Source organism: Dictyostelium discoideum (genome assembly GCF_000004695.1).
Source record: "Dictyostelium discoideum AX4 chromosome 5 chromosome, whole genome shotgun sequence".
Taxonomy (NCBI): Eukaryota; Evosea; class Eumycetozoa; order Dictyosteliales; family Dictyosteliaceae; genus Dictyostelium; species Dictyostelium discoideum.
Window position 1 is genome coordinate 5,052,079 of NC_007091.3, and position 17,868 is coordinate 5,069,946.

The 17,868-nt window shown below is 23.4% G+C and overlaps 8 protein-coding genes across 8 annotated transcripts; 3 read left to right on the forward strand and 5 right to left on the reverse strand.

Moving 5' to 3' along the window:
* Positions 1-69: 69 nt before the first annotated feature.
* DDB_G0291149 (nuclear prelamin A recognition factor-like protein) lies at positions 70-1,826 on the reverse strand (the record flags this gene model as incomplete). Its single annotated transcript, XM_630268.1, has 3 exons — positions 70-1,224; positions 1,333-1,632; positions 1,713-1,826. 3 exons carry the CDS (start codon positions 1,824-1,826, stop codon positions 70-72), a joined length of 1,569 nt encoding a protein of 522 aa, XP_635360.1.
* Positions 1,827-2,337: 511 nt separating this feature from the next.
* Positions 2,338-3,471, forward strand: DDB_G0291151 (hypothetical protein; the record flags this gene model as incomplete). The annotated part of the gene is made up of 1 exon (XM_630269.1): positions 2,338-3,471. One exon carries the CDS (start codon positions 2,338-2,340, stop codon positions 3,469-3,471), a length of 1,134 nt encoding a protein of 377 aa, XP_635361.1.
* A 457-nt stretch (positions 3,472-3,928) lies between these two features.
* cinB (esterase/lipase/thioesterase domain-containing protein) lies at positions 3,929-4,942 on the forward strand (the record flags this gene model as incomplete). Its single annotated transcript, XM_630270.1, has 1 exon — positions 3,929-4,942. The coding sequence occupies one exon, from the start codon at positions 3,929-3,931 to the stop codon at positions 4,940-4,942; it is 1,014 nt and encodes a 337-aa protein (XP_635362.1).
* A 100-nt stretch (positions 4,943-5,042) lies between these two features.
* On the reverse strand, positions 5,043-5,839 carry DDB_G0291153 (hypothetical protein; the record flags this gene model as incomplete). The annotated part of the gene is made up of 4 exons (XM_630271.1): positions 5,043-5,257; positions 5,372-5,479; positions 5,591-5,751; positions 5,802-5,839. The coding sequence occupies 4 exons, from the start codon at positions 5,837-5,839 to the stop codon at positions 5,043-5,045; spliced, it is 522 nt and encodes a 173-aa protein (XP_635363.1).
* Positions 5,840-6,461: 622 nt separating this feature from the next.
* Positions 6,462-7,507, reverse strand: DDB_G0291155 (RNA-binding region RNP-1 domain-containing protein; the record flags this gene model as incomplete). Its single annotated transcript, XM_630272.1, has 2 exons — positions 6,462-7,284; positions 7,395-7,507. 2 exons carry the CDS (start codon positions 7,505-7,507, stop codon positions 6,462-6,464), a joined length of 936 nt encoding a protein of 311 aa, XP_635364.1.
* Positions 7,508-8,082: 575 nt separating this feature from the next.
* On the reverse strand, positions 8,083-9,546 carry cln3 (Batten's disease protein Cln3 family protein; the record flags this gene model as incomplete). Its single annotated transcript, XM_630273.1, has 3 exons — positions 8,083-8,174; positions 8,276-9,268; positions 9,366-9,546. 3 exons carry the CDS (start codon positions 9,544-9,546, stop codon positions 8,083-8,085), a joined length of 1,266 nt encoding a protein of 421 aa, XP_635365.1.
* A 494-nt stretch (positions 9,547-10,040) lies between these two features.
* DDB_G0291159 (hypothetical protein) lies at positions 10,041-10,895 on the forward strand (the record flags this gene model as incomplete). Its single annotated transcript, XM_630274.1, has 1 exon — positions 10,041-10,895. The coding sequence occupies one exon, from the start codon at positions 10,041-10,043 to the stop codon at positions 10,893-10,895; it is 855 nt and encodes a 284-aa protein (XP_635366.1).
* A 373-nt stretch (positions 10,896-11,268) lies between these two features.
* Positions 11,269-16,622, reverse strand: DDB_G0291161 (hypothetical protein; the record flags this gene model as incomplete). Its single annotated transcript, XM_630275.1, has 4 exons — positions 11,269-15,339; positions 15,477-15,868; positions 15,966-16,260; positions 16,437-16,622. 4 exons carry the CDS (start codon positions 16,620-16,622, stop codon positions 11,269-11,271), a joined length of 4,944 nt encoding a protein of 1,647 aa, XP_635367.1.
* Between the last annotated feature and the right edge of the window lie 1,246 nt (positions 16,623-17,868).

Consider the following 17,868-nt stretch of genomic DNA (forward strand, 5'->3'; position numbering starts at 1 on the left):
TAATAATAATAATAATAATAATAATAATTATAATAATAATAATAATATATTTAAAATTTTATTGAGTTTTTACCATTTAATATTTAAAGCATTTGTAGTTTTTTCAATTCTATGATATTGAGTATGAAGGTTTGTTTTTGAATCAGTTGAAAAGCAACCATTTAACCAAGTGTTATAAATGTTTTGAACAGATTGATTATCGATTGGTTGACGAAAGATTACATTTTCATTATATTTCTCTTCAGAATCTAAAAGAATTGCTTTATTTTCTTTGATAGCATCAGATTTAATTTGACCACCACCATTTATACAACCAGAAGGACAAGCCATAATTTCAACGAAATCATATTGAGAGTTTGTATCTTTTTTAGTTGTAATATTAGTTTTAATCTTTCTAACTATATTTTGAATATTTCTAAATCCATAAGCTTGAGCGAAATTTAAAACTTTTTTACCATCAATCTCTAATGAAACCTCTTTAAAGTCTTGATTTCTACCGATTTTATATTGAATTGGTTCAACGATATCAACATTGAATAACTCTTTTGCAGCATATTTATAAATGAATTCTAAATAACCACCAGATGATCCATTAATACTATAGAATTGATTGGATGGTGATAATTGAAAGAATTGCTCCTCGATAGAGTTATCCTCTTCCAATGATAGAAAATCGATTTCTTTCTCTTTAAATAGATCTAAAATTTCTGTTGTTGATAATACACAATCCACATCTTTGGTTTTAAAAATATCATTATAAAAATCATTTCTAGATGCTTCCAATTTCTTATCATAACATGGCATAATTGTAACATGATATATATTTGATGGTTTAATTTTACTATTATTATTATTATTATTATTATTATTATTATTATTATTATTGGTATTGTTATCGAGTATCTTTTCAGTGAAATAATATTTTACTAATGTTCCCATAATTTGTTGAGGTGATTTTGTAGTACTAATAAAAGGTAATATAAATTCACCATGAGTTTTTTCCGCATAACAAATCCAACCTGGACATGCTGATGATAACATTGGTAATGGAAAAGGTTCTAATTTACCTGTTTCTTCATCATTATTATTATTTATATATGTTTTTTTATATCTTGCTACAAATTCTGCTGCTGATTCTAATAATGAAAAATCTCTACTAAAACTTGAATCAAATAAATAATTTATATTTAATTTTTTAAAAAATGTTTTTAATTTTTTTACTACCTAAATTATTATTTTTTTTTTTTTTTTTTTTTTTTTTTTAATAGTTAGAATAATTAATAATAAAATAATAATAATAAATGAAATTTAAAATAAAATTTAATTTCTTACAGATAATGTTGAAATTTTAAAATGAGAAGCCAAAGAAGCTCTAGATTGTGGTGATAATGTTATTACAATTGTTTTCTTTTCATCTTGATTATTATTACTATCATTATTATTATTTACATTTAACAAAAATTCTGAAATACTTTGAGCTGTAATTAAAACACTTTCAGCTGAAGTAATACATCCACTACATGCTAAACAATCATTTAATGTGATGGTTGCTTTTTCTAATGATTTTTTAGTTCCATCTTCTGAAATTTCAACATACCTTCCATCTGACTCAATTTGAATTTTTGAATTTCCCTATTATTATAATTATTATTGTTAATATTTAAAATTGGTTTGAAAAAAAAAAAAAAAAAAAAAAAAAAAAAAATACTTACAGAATCATTTGATTTTTCAATTTCTACAGGTTTAATACATATTTGTGAAGGAACAATATAATCAAACTCTGTTAATTTTAAAACTGATGAAAATTTATCCTCTCCTTTACTCATTTTCTTTTTTGTAAAGTTTTATAATGTTGGGAAAAATTAAAATGAAAAAATTAAAAAAATTAAAAAAAAATAAATAAAACTAAGAAAAAAAAAAAAAAAAAAAAAAAAAAAAAAAAAAAAAAAAAAAAGAACCAGATTCTTTTTTTGGATTCGTTTTGTGTTTTTTTTTTAATTTTTTTTTTAATTAATTAGTTTTTTTTTTGATTTTCGTTGACAAAAAAAATTAAAAAAATAAAATTTTATGGATATTCATTTCCCAATTTATGGTAGCAAAAAAAAAAAAAAAAAAATTAAAAAAAAAAGGTAACTATTTTGGAATTGGGGTATACTAAATCCATATTAAAATTAAATGAAATTGAATTATTGTTTAAAAAAAAAAAAAATAAAATAAAATAAAAAAAAAAGTGAAAATATTTTTTTATTTTTTTTTTATTTTTCGTTTTTAAAGCGAAAATCTTTTTTTTTTTTTTTTTTTTTTTTATTATTGTTTTTAAAAAAAAAAAAAAAAAAAATGATGTCAAATATTTTAAAACAAATTAATAAAACCAATTACTTTAAAGTATTACAAAGTAATGTTTTAAATAAAACTAGATTATATACAACCTCAAGATTTAATAATGAAAAAAATGAAGAGTCAAAAGGATTTCAATTCAAAAGTGAAAAAGTGAAAAATGAAAATAATAATAATAATAAAAAAAATAATAAAAATAATAATAATAATATAATAATTTATAGTTTTTCAATTGGTGGAATTTTTAATTCTTTAGGAAATAATAATAAAAATGAAGAAATTGAAAACCCATATGGTAATATTTCAAATAGAATTATTGGTAAGAATATAGAAACATTTGAAGAAGCCTTAGATTGGTATACTCGTTATTATATTCAACCAGAACCAGAGCAATTTTTAGTTGCAATGAAATTATTATTAGGTAAACAATCTAAAACATTTGTAAGACAACAATTGAATAATATTAAAGAGGAATCAGATATGAAATCCATTGCAAGAATTTCAACTATTCAATCATTTTATTATTTACCATTGGTTGGTTTTATGATTGAAATGTTTAGACAAAATCCAAAACAAGTTGAAAAATGGTACAAAGAGTTAACAAGTGATAAGGAGATTTCAACACCAATAAAGAGTGGATTAGGTGATTTGGATGCTGTTATGTTGATTAATTTAGCTGTACTTTTAGCTGAAACTCCAACTACCATTGCATTGGAATCTAAAATATTATCAAACTATTACAATGATAAAGATACCGCAGAATCAAAGAAATTAAAAGCTGAAAAGTTTAAAGGTTGGGCTGTAGCTCAAAAGAAATCAATCTCATCTTTACCTTTAATTCTCATTGGTGAATATTTCGCTTCTGGTAAGGAGGATCTCGTTAAACAAGTATCTTCCATTTGGAGAAGTTCTTTAGATAACTTGGAAGTTATGGGAATTCAAAATACTGAACAAGCAAATACTCAAAATAATGTTGCAAAACGTTTAGAATTTCAAAATCGTGAATTAATCATTGAACAATTAAATCAAGCAATTCGTCTTTTATCAAAAGATCAACGTGCTCTTAATGTTTTAAAAACTGAAGTTGAACATCAAATTAAAGAAAAAGAAGAAAGAATTAAACAATATAAATAAATTAATTAATTATTAAAAAAAAATAAAGAAAAAAATAAATTTATTTTTATTTTTTAGATTTTTTTTTTTTTTTTTTTTTTAATTATATTTGTTTCAAATAAAAAAATAAAAAAAAAAAAAAAAAAAAAAAATTAAAAGATGCCTTTTCAATATTGCAAAGAAAAAAAAAAATTAAAAATTAAATTTGGTAATAAAAACTTTTTTTTTTTTTGGAATTTTCGACTTTTAAAGTAAGTGATTTTTTTTTTTTTTTTATAAGCAAAATGATTGAATCTTTTATTTTCTATTAAAATTAACAAAATAAAATAAACAACTTAATTTTGTTAAAATTATTAGAAAAAATTGCTTATAATAAGGTTGTAAGTTTTTTTTTTTTTTTTTTTTTGGTTTTGGTCACCTAAAAAAAAAGTATAAATAAAAAAAAAAAAAATTAAAAATTTAAAAAAAAAAAAAAAGAATGGATCCAGAATCATTTGGTTTAGATAAAACAGCTATTGAAATTTGTAATAGTTATATGCCAGTATTAGATATTGAACCAAGATTAATTAGAGAAGGTTTTAAATCATTATATGATATTCAAAAGAAACATATTAGTAAAACCAAACAATATCAATTAAATAAAGAGAATGGTGATAGTTTAATGGATGTTCATTTCTTTTATCCAAGTGGTTATGAACAAAATCCAGTCGACCATAAATATAAAGCAATATTTTATATTCACGGTGGTGGTTTTATGGTTGACGGTATTAAAAAATTACCAAGAGAAATTAGTGATAGAACAAATTCAATTTTAATTTATCCAGATTATGGATTAACACCAGAGTTTAAATATCCATTAGGTTTAAAACAATGCTACCAATTATTCACAGATATAATGAATGGCAATTTCAACCCATTCAATGATTTAATCAATGATTCAATTTCAATAGTTGGTGAGAGTTCAGGTGGAAATTTCGCACTTTCTCTACCATTAATGTTAAAATTAAATAATTCAACATTTTTTAAGAAAATTTCAAAAGTTTTAGTATACTATCCAATTACAGATTGCAATTTTGAAACACCATCCTATAATAGATTCTCAGAGAAATTCTATTTAACAAAGGAAGGTATGAAATGGTGTTGGAATCATTATACAAATAATGATTCCGAGAGGGATGAAATCACTTGTTGTCCATTGAAAGCCACAATCGATCAATTAAAAGATTTTCCAGAAACTTTGGTTATCACTGCTGAAACCGATGTCTTAAGTTCTGAAGGTGAACAATTTGGTTTAAAATTATCAAATGCAAATGTTAAAGTTTCAGTTTTAAGAATTTTAAAAACAATTCATGGTTTCGTTTCACTTGACCAAACAAATGATAGTATCGCTTGTAGAGTTGGTATGGATTTATCGATGAACTTTTTAAATAATATCTCAAATAATTCAATTATTAATGAAAATAATAATAAAACTTTATTAAAATTACTTTAAAAAATAAATAAATAAATAAAAATATATATTTTAAAATAAATAAATATTTATATATTATACAATGATATTACTTGTTTATTTAAATAAAAATGATACTATTTTAAATAATAATAATAATTATTATTATATAATTTGTAATTGTACCAGTTCTCCATTCATTATTAATACATGGATTACCACCACGATCTCTGTCATAATAGTCACAAGTGTTTCTATTGCATTGAGAATCAGTACTACATGGTACTTTAACTGAGAATTCGATTGGGTTATGATAACAACCATATAACATTGAGCAAAAATCAGCTGTACAAGGGTCTTTATTTAAAATTAAATTTTAATGTTAGAAAAAATAATTTAAAATATTAAATTTAAAATTCTTAATTAAAAATACTTACTATTATCATCACAATTCATTGGGGTTATATTCACATCCTTTTTCACCACAAGTATCAAGTGAACATGCATCATAATCTGAACAACGAGTTTCATAATGATAACAATATCCACGGAAATCACAAAAATCAACTGTACAAGGATCTGGTTTTGTTTTTTTAAATTTATTTTTATTTTTAATAATTTTGAAAAAAATATTTAAATTTTAATAATAAAAATAAATTTACATACTATTATCGTTTCATTTTTGTTCACATGATTGAGTTGGTTCTGGTGGATTTACTGGTGCGTTGACACAACCATATGGACCACAACTATCAATTGTATTAAAATTTCCATCATTACCAGTATCAGCAATTTGATAACAACTTCCAGTATTTTCATCACAATGATTGGTATGACAAATATCAACATTACTTTGTGGGCATATATATATATATATTTACTCGTTTCAAAACAACCAAACATTGGAGAACAACCAAAAATTTTACAATTTGTATTCATACTTGAACAATTTAATTTTTTATAATTATATAGTGGAGCACCTTTTACAATTGTTATTGTTAAATAAATAATTAAAAATGTTAAATATAAAATTTTTGTCTTTTTTTTTTTATTAAATATTTTTTTTTTTATATTTTATTATAAAAATATACAAATATTGGAAATTATTTAATTAATTTAACAAAACTATTTTTTTTTTTTATAGGAAAGTTTTTTTTTTTTTTTATTTTTTTTAAATGTTTATTTTATTTATTATTGATTGATAGTTTTTAAATAAACATTTAATTTATTTATTATTGATTGCTAGTTTTTAAAAAAAAAAAATATATATATTTGTTTAAACTAGATGATGGATTCTATTTTTAGAGAAAATAATGAAAATTAAGGTGCTTTTTTTTTTTGATAATTAATTAATTTATTTATAATTTTTTTTTTTTTTTTTTTTTTTACAAATGTTTCTTTATTTTTATTTTTTTTATTTTACTTTTTAAATATATTGAAAAAATAAAAGAGGTATACTATTTATAAATTAAACTAAACTTTTAAAAGAGATGATTATATAGATTTACATTTTTGAATATTTTTTTTTTTTTTTTTTTTTTTTTTCATAAAAATAATAAACTTATTGTTCTTTTGAAAAATCTATATTTGAGTGTTGTTCTGGTTGTTCTGGTTGTTGTTGTTGTTGTTGTTGTTGTTGTTGTAATTCAGTATCATTTGAAGAGTTAATACCTTTTTCTTTATTTTTTTCATCAATTGCTTGAGAGGTTTCAGTTTGAATTTGTTGAACTTCTTGTTTAATAAAAGTACCAAAACTTGAAACTTTATTTACGATTGGTGAAACTGTACTATTTTCTTCGGCTGCTTTCATTAAATTGGAAGCTTGTTGAGAGATCATATCACTTGCACTCTTAAAGAAACCTGAGATTTGGAATCTTTCATCGAGTGCATTTGCTCTCTCTACAACTGCACCCTTAATGGCAGCGGCACTCTCAGAAATGTGAAGGTTATTATCAATTTCATTTGCTTTTGCTTTGACAGCTTCAGCTCCAACTTTAAGTTTTAATGAAATCATATGTTCTTCATCAACTTGACGTGCTTTAATGGCAGCGTCTTGTCCAACACTATAACCTGCTGCAATAATTGATGCAACAACAGAGGTTTTACTTCTTTCATTATCTGGCACACTATGTTCTCTATTTACAATGTCTTCTTGTGGTTGACTAACATATTGTTGTTGTTGTGGTTGTTGTTCACCACTGAGATTATTAAATTGTTGTTGTTGAGAAAATTGTTGTGTTAAATCAAACTCTAATTCTGGTGTAAATTGAACAACTTGAATTACTTTATCTACAATTAATGCATTTGTTAATAATAAAGCTGTTTTTGCAGCTGAATCTGATTCAAATACTACTATTGCTTGTTGTGAACTACCAGTTGGGTCACTAAAAATAATAATAATAATAACAATAAAAAAATTAGTATAATAATAATAATAATAATAAAAAAAAAAAAAAAAAAAAAAAAAAACGTTAGAAAAAAAGAGTAAGCTTACTTTCTTAAAAATAAATTAACAATTCTTCCACAAAATGAGAAAAAATCTGAAACTGTTTTAGTATTTGCTTTCAATGAAATATTTGAAACATAAACTGTGAAATCTGGATTCATTATTTTATATTTATATGTATATTAAAGAATGGGTTGTTGTTGTTATTGTTATTGTTGTTGTCGGATTTAGATATAATTTAAAATAGTAAATATATTGTGTAAGTGTGTGTTGTTTTGAGTTTTTATTAAAAAAAATAAAAAATAAAAAAAAAGGAAAATAAAAAAAAAAAAAAAAAAAAAAAAGAAAAAAAAAAAGAAAAAAAATAAAAAAATAAAAAATTAAAAAAAATAATTAAATTAAATTAAATTAAATTTTGTAAACGTTTTCATTTAAAATAAAATAAAATAAAATAAAATAAAATAAAAATTGAACACTAAAAAAAAATTTTAATTATTATAATAAAATCTTATTAATGTTTGGTTGGATGACGAATCAGTTTTAGGAACCTCAGAGGCTAAAAATTAAACTTACAAGAATAAAAAAGCTGTGAGTGAAAATACCCAAAATATTTTTTTTAATTTATTTAATGAACATTTGAAATAAAATAAAATAAAATAAAATAAAATAAAATAAAATTAAACAAAAAAAAAAAAGTAAATTAATTATTATAATAAAAATACATAAAAAATTTTATTTATGTTGAGGATGAAGAATCAGTTTTTGGAACCTCAGAGGCTAAAAATGTATGGTCCATAACGAGAATGAAACAAGCTGCGAGTGTAATACCTAAAATATTTTAAAAACCAATATTAGTTTTTATTTTTTTATACATATATATATATTTTTATTTTATTTTATTTTTATTTTTTTTTTTAATGAAAACTTACCAACAGTAACTAATAAAGCAGCATAATTAATGCAAAGTTCTCTATCTTCATTTGGAATATTTTTTTGATGAAGAATTAAGTAAAATACATTAACATAAGAAGCACCACCTAAAAGACCACAATAAACCATGAGAATAAAGAGTACCCAAACAGAGGTGACCATTTTATATTTTGCTTGTATGATCCAAAAGACCATATTAATACCTTGAAGGATGGTGATAACACCAATATGTTTGATTTTAACGAATTGAAGTGAAGAACGTGAGATTAATACACCCAATTGATAACAAAAACTAAAGATTGCAAATGCATTTGCAATGAAGAAATTATCATTGTTTGGATCCTTTTTCAAGGCAAGATCAGCACCACCTACACTTGCAACATATTCAAAGAAATAAACCAATGCTAAATTGACAGCATTGAACCAAACTAAACGTGCACAACGAATATATCTTTGTTTTTTAGTTTCACCTGGTGGTGCAACTTCAGCACCACCACCATCATCTATATCTTCAATAAGTTGGTCCTTTTTAACCAATGATTGTTTCTCTGTATATTTGCTGTTATTGCTGCTATTGTTACTATTATTGTGGTTATCTGTTCTATCTTCTTCTAAATGATTTGGTACTTTTAAACCGAAAAAGAATAAAAGGAAATAAACAGCAACAGTTGGTAACATCATATAAAAGATTGTTGAATTCGATAAACCTGCTGCAACCATTGCTATATAAAACAATGAACCACATACACCTGCAATACCTGTACCACTTGACCAACCATTAACTAGCTCTGCAGGAAATTTCTTCATGTATGAGAGAATTACACTCTCACCAAATGAACTTGCAATACCAACAAATGCTATGGCTGCTATACAAAATCCAAAATTAACATATACTGATAATGCTACACCAATTAAACCAATTGACATAAATAAACAATTTACTACTATCTTTAATTTCGAATTAACATTTTCAATTAAAAATGTATTAACCACTAAAAAATAAAAAAAAATAAAAATAATAATAATTATAAAAATTAATTTTATATGTTTTTTTTTTTTATTTTTTTTTTTTAATAATAATACACTTACATCTTGAAACTAAACCAAATGCAATATTTGCCCAAAGAATAATTCCAATATTTTTAGAGTTGTGAAAATAAGCTGATAAGTTACCACTTGCTGCATTTACAACGCAATATGAAAAATTATTAATATTTCCCATAAAATGGAAACTAATCCAATTTCTAATAAATGTATAATCCTTTCCCATTTTGTTTATACTATTTAAATTAATAAATAAATAAATAATGAAAACAAATATATATATTTATCGTTTGTTGAATAGTATTTTAAATTTTAATATTGATATTTTAAAAAAATAAAATAAAAAAAAAAAAAAAAAAAAAAAAAATTGTGGGGGGGCATAAATAATCAAAATAATAAATTTTTTTTTTTTGAAAAAAAAAAAAAAAAAAAACCAAAAAAAAAAAATTTATTTTAATTATTTTGGAAAATTCAAACTCTTTTTCTCAAAAAAAAAAAAAAAAAAAAAAAAAAAAAAAAAAAAACCTTTTTAAAAAAAAGATATATCTTGTAAAATTTGTATATATATATACTTAAAATAAAAAAAAAAAAAATAAAAAACTAAAAAAAAAAAAAATAATACATATAAAAAATTACAATAAAAAAAAAAGTAAAATTTTAAAAGGGGGTTGTCAATTTTTTTTTTTTATTTTTTTTATTTATTTATTTTATTTTATTGTAATGACAAGTAGTATAAGCAAAATTATAAATTCAATTAATAAAAAAAATGGAGAAGGAGGTATAATATATAGTATAAAGAGGTTTTTATCAATTATAGGATTTTGTTGTTGCTTTTTATGTACATTTGATAATGAAAGTCAAGATTATAGAGAGAATGAAATGAAGGAACCAATGACCAAAATTCGATTAGGATTTCGTGGTAAAGATACATGGATCAATGCAGAGGGTGTAAATTTTCATCAAACTTTTGGAGTTTACTCTGTATTATTAGATGAAGACGATCAAGTGATACCATTAACAAAGAATGGTGAATTATTTGAACCATTGGATACCTCTAAAAAATATAAAATCGTTGCAAATAGGTATGGTAGTTCAGAATCAAAATGGAAACAACATAAAAAAAAAGAAAAAGATACTGTTAAAAATTATTCCACATTAAAAAAGCAAAAAAAGAAAAAACAAATTGAATTTTTAAAACAATTTAATGAAAAATCACAACAACCTAATCAACAACAACAACAACAACAACAACAACAACAACAACAACAACAACAACAACAACAACAACAATTAAATCAACCATTTGATCAACAACTTAACCAACAATTTGAACAACAACCACAACAACAACAACAACAACAACAACAACAACAACAACAACAACAACAACAACAACAACAACAACTACAACAACAACTTAGTACAGATATTGAAATTAATGATGAAATAACTTCCTATCCTATTGAAGTTGAAACTGTTAATAACAATGTAATAATACCGCATACTATTGAAAATAATATAATTGTAAAAAATATTAAAAAAGATTTCACAAGCGATAATAAATTTTTTACATAAAGTAAATTAAATTTATACTTAAATATATATATAGAAAAAAAATAAAATTAAACATTTTAAATAGTTTTTTTTTATTTTATTTGAATTAGATTAGTTAAATTAGATTCATTAATTTTCAATATTTGACATAGCAAAAGTCATTTTTTCATATGAATTTTAAAAGAAACGCTAATTAATTTCTAATTTAAAAAATAATTAAAAAAATAAATCAATTTTAAAATAAAAATTAAATAAAAAAAAAAAGAGAAACATATCTTACCAATAAAACAATGAAACCATTTATTAAATATTTTATTTATTTTATTTAATTTATTTATTTTGATATTTATTTTGATATTTTTTTTATAATTTTTTTTTTTTAAATTTAATTTTTTTAATAATGATGTAATAAACCTAAAGATTCAGCAGCTTTCTTTCTAACAGCAGGTGATTTTTCAGCCAAAAGACCAACTAAAGATTTTGTAAGAATTGTAGAATTAATATTTGTTTGAGTTCTTTTATCTTCAGTTAAATTACCAAGAATGAAACCAATAAAAGTAGCGGCATTACCTCTAAGGTTTACCCAAGTTGATTTAAAGAATTCAATTACAGTCATTACAAAGTAATTTACACGTTCTGGATAATTGATGATTAGTAATTTTGAAAAGTCCAATAAGAATTCTTCATAGTTTGGTTGATCATTATCACCAACAAAACCTTTTGATTTATTATTGAAATAGTCCATAGCATCTTGTGATCTCATTAAAGTTGATAATTGGAATAAAGTTTTCTTACAAGAGTTTTTAACCGATTGAACATCATCATTTAAATGCATAATGAGTGATGGTAAAGAACTATGAATTTGTTCATAGAATGGGTCACAAGCAGAACCAGAACCAAATCTCCAAAGTGAACCAAAGAGTTGGAATGAGGCGGCACGAATTGAATCATTTGGTTTCTCAAAGGCTGGTCTAATACGATTACAAATATTGACAAGGATTGGTGCAACACGACCTTCATCAGCAACTTCAAATATTTTTGAAAGACCCAACATACATTCCATTGCCATAGTTTCATCTTGATCATCGATTGAAGTCGACAAAGCATCAATAACTGTTGGTGCATAACGATTGGTTTGTTCGACACCAGCACTAACAATATTTGAAAGACCTTTTAATGAAATTAATTTAACCAATGGATCAACCAATGAATTCAAAAGTGTATTAATTAATCTTTGAATGAGTTCTTTATCTTTACAATGATTAATTAGCTCAGTGGTTACAGAGATTGTAACAATACGATGTTCTAAATGATTTGAACGTTGATATGGTAATAGATATTGGAAAATACCTTGAATTAAATCTGGATGATGTGATGAAACCACCGATAGAATTTCAATGATACCTTGATGATAGAATGGTGTTTCCAATTGACTGAAACTACCTTTTGATTCAATCTCTGCCAATAGAGTTTCTTCCTCTTTTGTACATTTAAAGAATTGACGGAATGTTACCAACATTTGTTGTGATGGTATCAATGAAATGGCTGATGCTTTTGCTTTTGGATTAGTTGATGCAACTTCAATTAGACATGGTAATGAATTATTACAAGTACCAGCACGTAATACCAATGTTGAAATCAATTGATGATAAAAATATTTTACAACTTCTTCAACCTCTGTCAATTGGAAAATTTCACCCAATGAACAAGTTGCTGCCAATGCAATTGCAAATGGTTGTGGGATAATTCTATTCTTATTCTTTGGATCTGGTTTCTCTTCATAGACTGGTTTATTATTTAATAAATCCATTAAATGAATTAAAGTTGGACTAATTAAATTTTTATCTTTAGCAATGATTTGGAATGATTTAATAACATGAACACTATGTGGCATTGGGTATTCTAATAACACTGATAACACTGGAATTAAATGATGATTTGCTAAACTTCTCAATGAAACCAATGTACCATTCATTGTGGTTTCACTAGTGATACCCTCCATTGCAGTTAATAAACCTTTGACCAATATTGGTACATATTCAATTAACTCTTCACCACGAGTTTTAATAAGGCCATTGATTATGATACAAGAACCATTGGTTGAGAATGCTTGTAAATCTTGTAAACCTTTAATTGAACCTTCCAAGAATTTTGGAATCTCTTCAAGTGATATCATTTTTGAAATGATAACAGAGATTTCAAATACCAATGAGAATTGTTCATTCACTTCGGTCGTGGTAATACTATCACGAATTGATGTTAATGGATGAAGTACTTCACTTGGTTTAACCCTACGATTATCAGGTGTTGCATTCTTTAACATGAAACCAATATAAAGAATCAATTGAATAGATTCAACAGCATAACGACGAACATTAATCTCTGGATCAGTACAACGTGGAATCAATACTGATAAGGTTGTACCAATTGAATCGAATAGTTTATCAGTTGGCATTGAATCTGAATCGGTTGAATATTCAATAAACTTCTTTACCAAATAAAGTATACAAAATAATGAACGTTCACGAATATGAGCATCCTTTGAACGTGATAATGGATCTAAATAACCAATTAATCTATTTAAACAAGCGATGGTTGTTTGATTATAAAGTATAGTTGATAATAAATTATTAACAGATGTAATTAATGAATTAACTTCTTTATACTCATCAGAATCTGTATTTGTAGCATTTGCTGGTGAAACTTGTTGATTAAAGAATGATAATGATAAATTAATGATTTGAACCTCTAATTCCAATGAAATCATTGGTTCTAAATTAACTAATGTTGAACAAGCATTTGTACCATCGATTTTAACTTGATTATTTGTTGATGGTGGTGGAGTACTCATATAACTAATTAAAAGTTTCATTAATTCATCACGTTGTTTGAATATAAAAGTTGAAGCTTTATTTGGATGTAAAGCTTTACCAATTAAATCAATCATTTTAATTGATGATAATTTCTTTGGTACTTTTTTCAATTGTAAAATCGATGGTTTGATTGGTTGAATTACATGAACCTCAACACGTGACGAAAACAATGCTGATTGAGCATAGGTTGCTGAATAACCCAATGAAAGAAGTATACAATTTTTAATACCTTTTGGACCTTTCTTACCAAAGAAACCAGATTTCTTTACCATTGAATTTTTAATATAGAAATTGATTTTCTCTAAAACGATATCAAAATGTGATGCGCCACAATAACCCAAACCAATTGCACAACCTTCATTCTCTAGAGAATTTGTATAATCCACCGATGTGAACATAACTTCAATTTTACTCTTTACAAATTCTTTATGTGAACATTTTTGCATAATTAAACCCATTTGTTTATAGAGTGATCTCTTTAATATTGGATCTTTTTTATAGTGATCGATTTGTTCAGACATTGAATTACCCAATGCAACTGTCCATTCATCATCGGCTGCATTTTTAATAGTTTCAGAGAGTAAACGAAGTACTAATTCTTCCCATTGATTTTTATTCCAAGTTTCAATATCGGTATGATCTTCGAGATAAGAGATTAACTTTGGTAATGTAACATCCCACATATCACAAATGGATGGATGAAGGATTGGTCCAATTGCTTTCATATTTTCTAATATTCTAATTCCCAATTGATTACGACGTAATGGTGCTGTCAAAAGTACGAAATAACGAGCGATGATTTGAGTTGGTTTTGGTAAATTAATTTCCTTATCGAAATCGATATAATAATCATCGGAATCAACCGATTTCTTTGAGAGTGCAATATAGGTGAGTGATTTAGTTACCACTGGTATTGCTGCTGTGTATTGTTCAGGTAGGATGAATTCGAATAGGTATGGCCAAAGAATCGATTCCAATTGTGGCATTGTTGTGGTGATTAAATTTAAAATATTATCACAAATTAAACGTAATTCACTATCGGTTACATGTAAATCTGGATTTTCAATTTTCTTTGGTGGTTGTGTTGGTTGTGCTTTACCAATCTCACTATCTTGATACCAACTACTACCCTTTACAATGAATTCCAATAATGTTAAACCACCCTCCATTTCAAGATAACCATAAGGTGCCATTGCAATGATAATTTGTGCCAAATATTTCTTTATGAATAATGATGGTTCAGTTTGAATCAATGGTTTAATTGCAGAGAGAATCAATGGTTTCTTATCGGCCAACTCTACATCTAAACGTGTTACAATATGACGAATAATTGATAATGATCCTGCTCTTGATCTAAGATCTCTATTCTCTAAACGTTGATTTAAAAATGATATCAAAACATCTGAATATCCTCTACCAATAACTTCAAAACAACGTAAAACCTCATTATAAGTTTTAGTTGATGCTGGATTACTATAATCTGGTACAATGCATACTAATGGATGTAATGTTGTCATAATTGGTATTAATAATTCATTAACTTGTAATTTTAAATCATTTTTAACACAAACTTCTAAAATACAACATAATGACTATATATATATATATATATATATAAATAAATATAAATATAATAAAAAAAAAAAAAAAAAGAATTATTTGTTAATAAATTTAATTTAATTTAAAAAAAAAATATAATTTTTTTTAAAAAAAAAAAAAAAAAACATACATGGGTAACTGGTAATAAATCTTTTTCTTTTTTTAACATTGATAAAACACCAACTACTAATTTTTGAATTTGAGATTCTAATTGTTCAACTGAAAGAATTGAACAAATTGAACCAACTGCTTCAATGGTTACTAATCTAACTTTTTCATGATTTGTACCTAACCATTTTGAAAACATTAATTCAAGTGCTGGATAAAATTCAGAACTAAAACTATACAATGTTAATGATTTATCTGGTGCTGTATCAATATTTGCAACATATTGCACAATTGCATCTGCAAAATGACCTAATGCTGCTGCAAATACCCATTTAAAATTATCATGTTTAATTGTACCTAAAACTGGTAAAATACGTGATAAAATTTCTCTAATTTTTGGTACAGTTGGTATTGCTATTTTTTAAAAAAAATAAGAATAATGGTTAATATATAAATATATATTTATTTTGTTATTATTTTATTTTTATTTTGAAAAAAAAAAAAAACATACGATTTGAACTAATAAAATCACCTAAAGTTTTCATAACGAAATAATGTGGTAATGTACCTGGTTCAAAACGTTTTAATAATTCATCCATAATTTGTGATGGATAACGTAAACCTAATGAAACCAATAATGATGATGCAACTTGTTGCCAATCTGGTACAACTTCTTTATCTCTTGTCATCTCTGAAATTGACATTGCAATTAAATTTAGTGATAATGCATCTGTTAATTGATTTCTAGTTTGTTCTAAAATTTGTAAAATACTATTTAAAATTTTAACCCTATGAGTTTGATCTATCTAAATACAAAAAAAAATATAAAAATAAAAAAATAAAAATAAAAATTGATTAGTTTTATTTTTATTTCACACACACACAAATAATCCTTTGGGAAAAAAAAAAAAAAAATTTTTTAAACAATAATTTAATCCAATTCAAAAAAAAAAAAAAAATAAACAATAATTTAATTGATTACCTTTTGGTTCTTATTTATATAATCACATGCAACTTGTAAAACAAAATTTGGTTGTCTAAAACCAATTTCGTATAAACTATTTACAACAGTACTTCTAACACTTTCATCACTGTCGCTTAATGATTGCAACAATGATGTGACAATATTATCCAAAACTGGAGAAATTTGTTGATTTTTTTTTGACATTTTTAATGTTTAATTTTAAAAAAATATCAAAAAAAAAAAAAGGATTAATTATTTAAAGGGTGAAAAAAAAAAAAATGGAAAAAAAAAAAAAAAAAAGATATATTGATTGAAACACAAATAACTATAAAATTCAAAAGAAAAATCTTTAAGTTGGTTTTTTTTTTATTTTAAAAAAAAAATAAAATAAAAATTTTTTTTTTTATTTTTTTTATTTTTTTTTTATTTTATTTTTTTTTATTTTTTTTTTTTTTTGAGAACAATGAAAATATGGGTGATGAATAATTTGTGCTTTTTACCTAATTTTATTAATAATAAATGTTCAAAAATAAAATAAAATAAAAATGATAACTTAAATTATTTCCTTTTTTTTTTTTTTTTTTTTTTTTCTCTCATAGATTTATTATTTTCACATTATTTAGTAAAATCAAACCAATAAATTCTATAAAATGTTAAGATAAAAAAAAAAAATAAAAAAAAAATAATAAAATAAATAAAATAAAAATAATAATAAAAAAACAAATTTGTTTTATTAATTAAAATATATAGATTGATCCTTGGAAAGCAATAGCATCTAACCAAGAAGTTTATGCAACTTTTCTCTGGATCCAAATGTAAATTTAAACCTTTTATACCTACTGATAAAATGGATTTCCATTGTTTTCAAGTGGAAGATTGTTAATGGTATACCTATCCATAGAGATGTACCATCTTGTTATAATATGATAGTCAAATGTAAGGTTGAAATCTATGCTTCTCATTTAAATACGAAAGATGATTTAATTTTCAATGTATTTAGTTCAGCTTTTTAAAAGAAAAAAAATAAATAAATCCATTCATTCATATTCCATTGTTCTAAAATAAATAAAAAATTAAAAATGAAAATATGAATGAATTTATTTTTTTTTAAAAAAAAAATAAAAAAAAAAAAAAAATAAATAAATAAATAAAATAAAAATGATAACTTAAATTATTTCCTTTTTTTTTTTTCTCTTAAGATTTTTTTATTTTTTTTATTAATATTTTCACATTATTTAGTTAACATTTTATAGAATTTGGTTTGATTTTTTTAAGATTTTAAAAAGAAAAAAATAATTAAAAAAATAAATAAATAAAAAAATATCAAAATCTGATAAAAATAGAATAATTAAAAAAAAAAAAAAAAAAAAAAAAAAAAAAAAAAGGTAATTTGATCATCAATATATTTAATCGCTTCAAACAATAGCTTTTTTTTCTTATAAGTTTATCA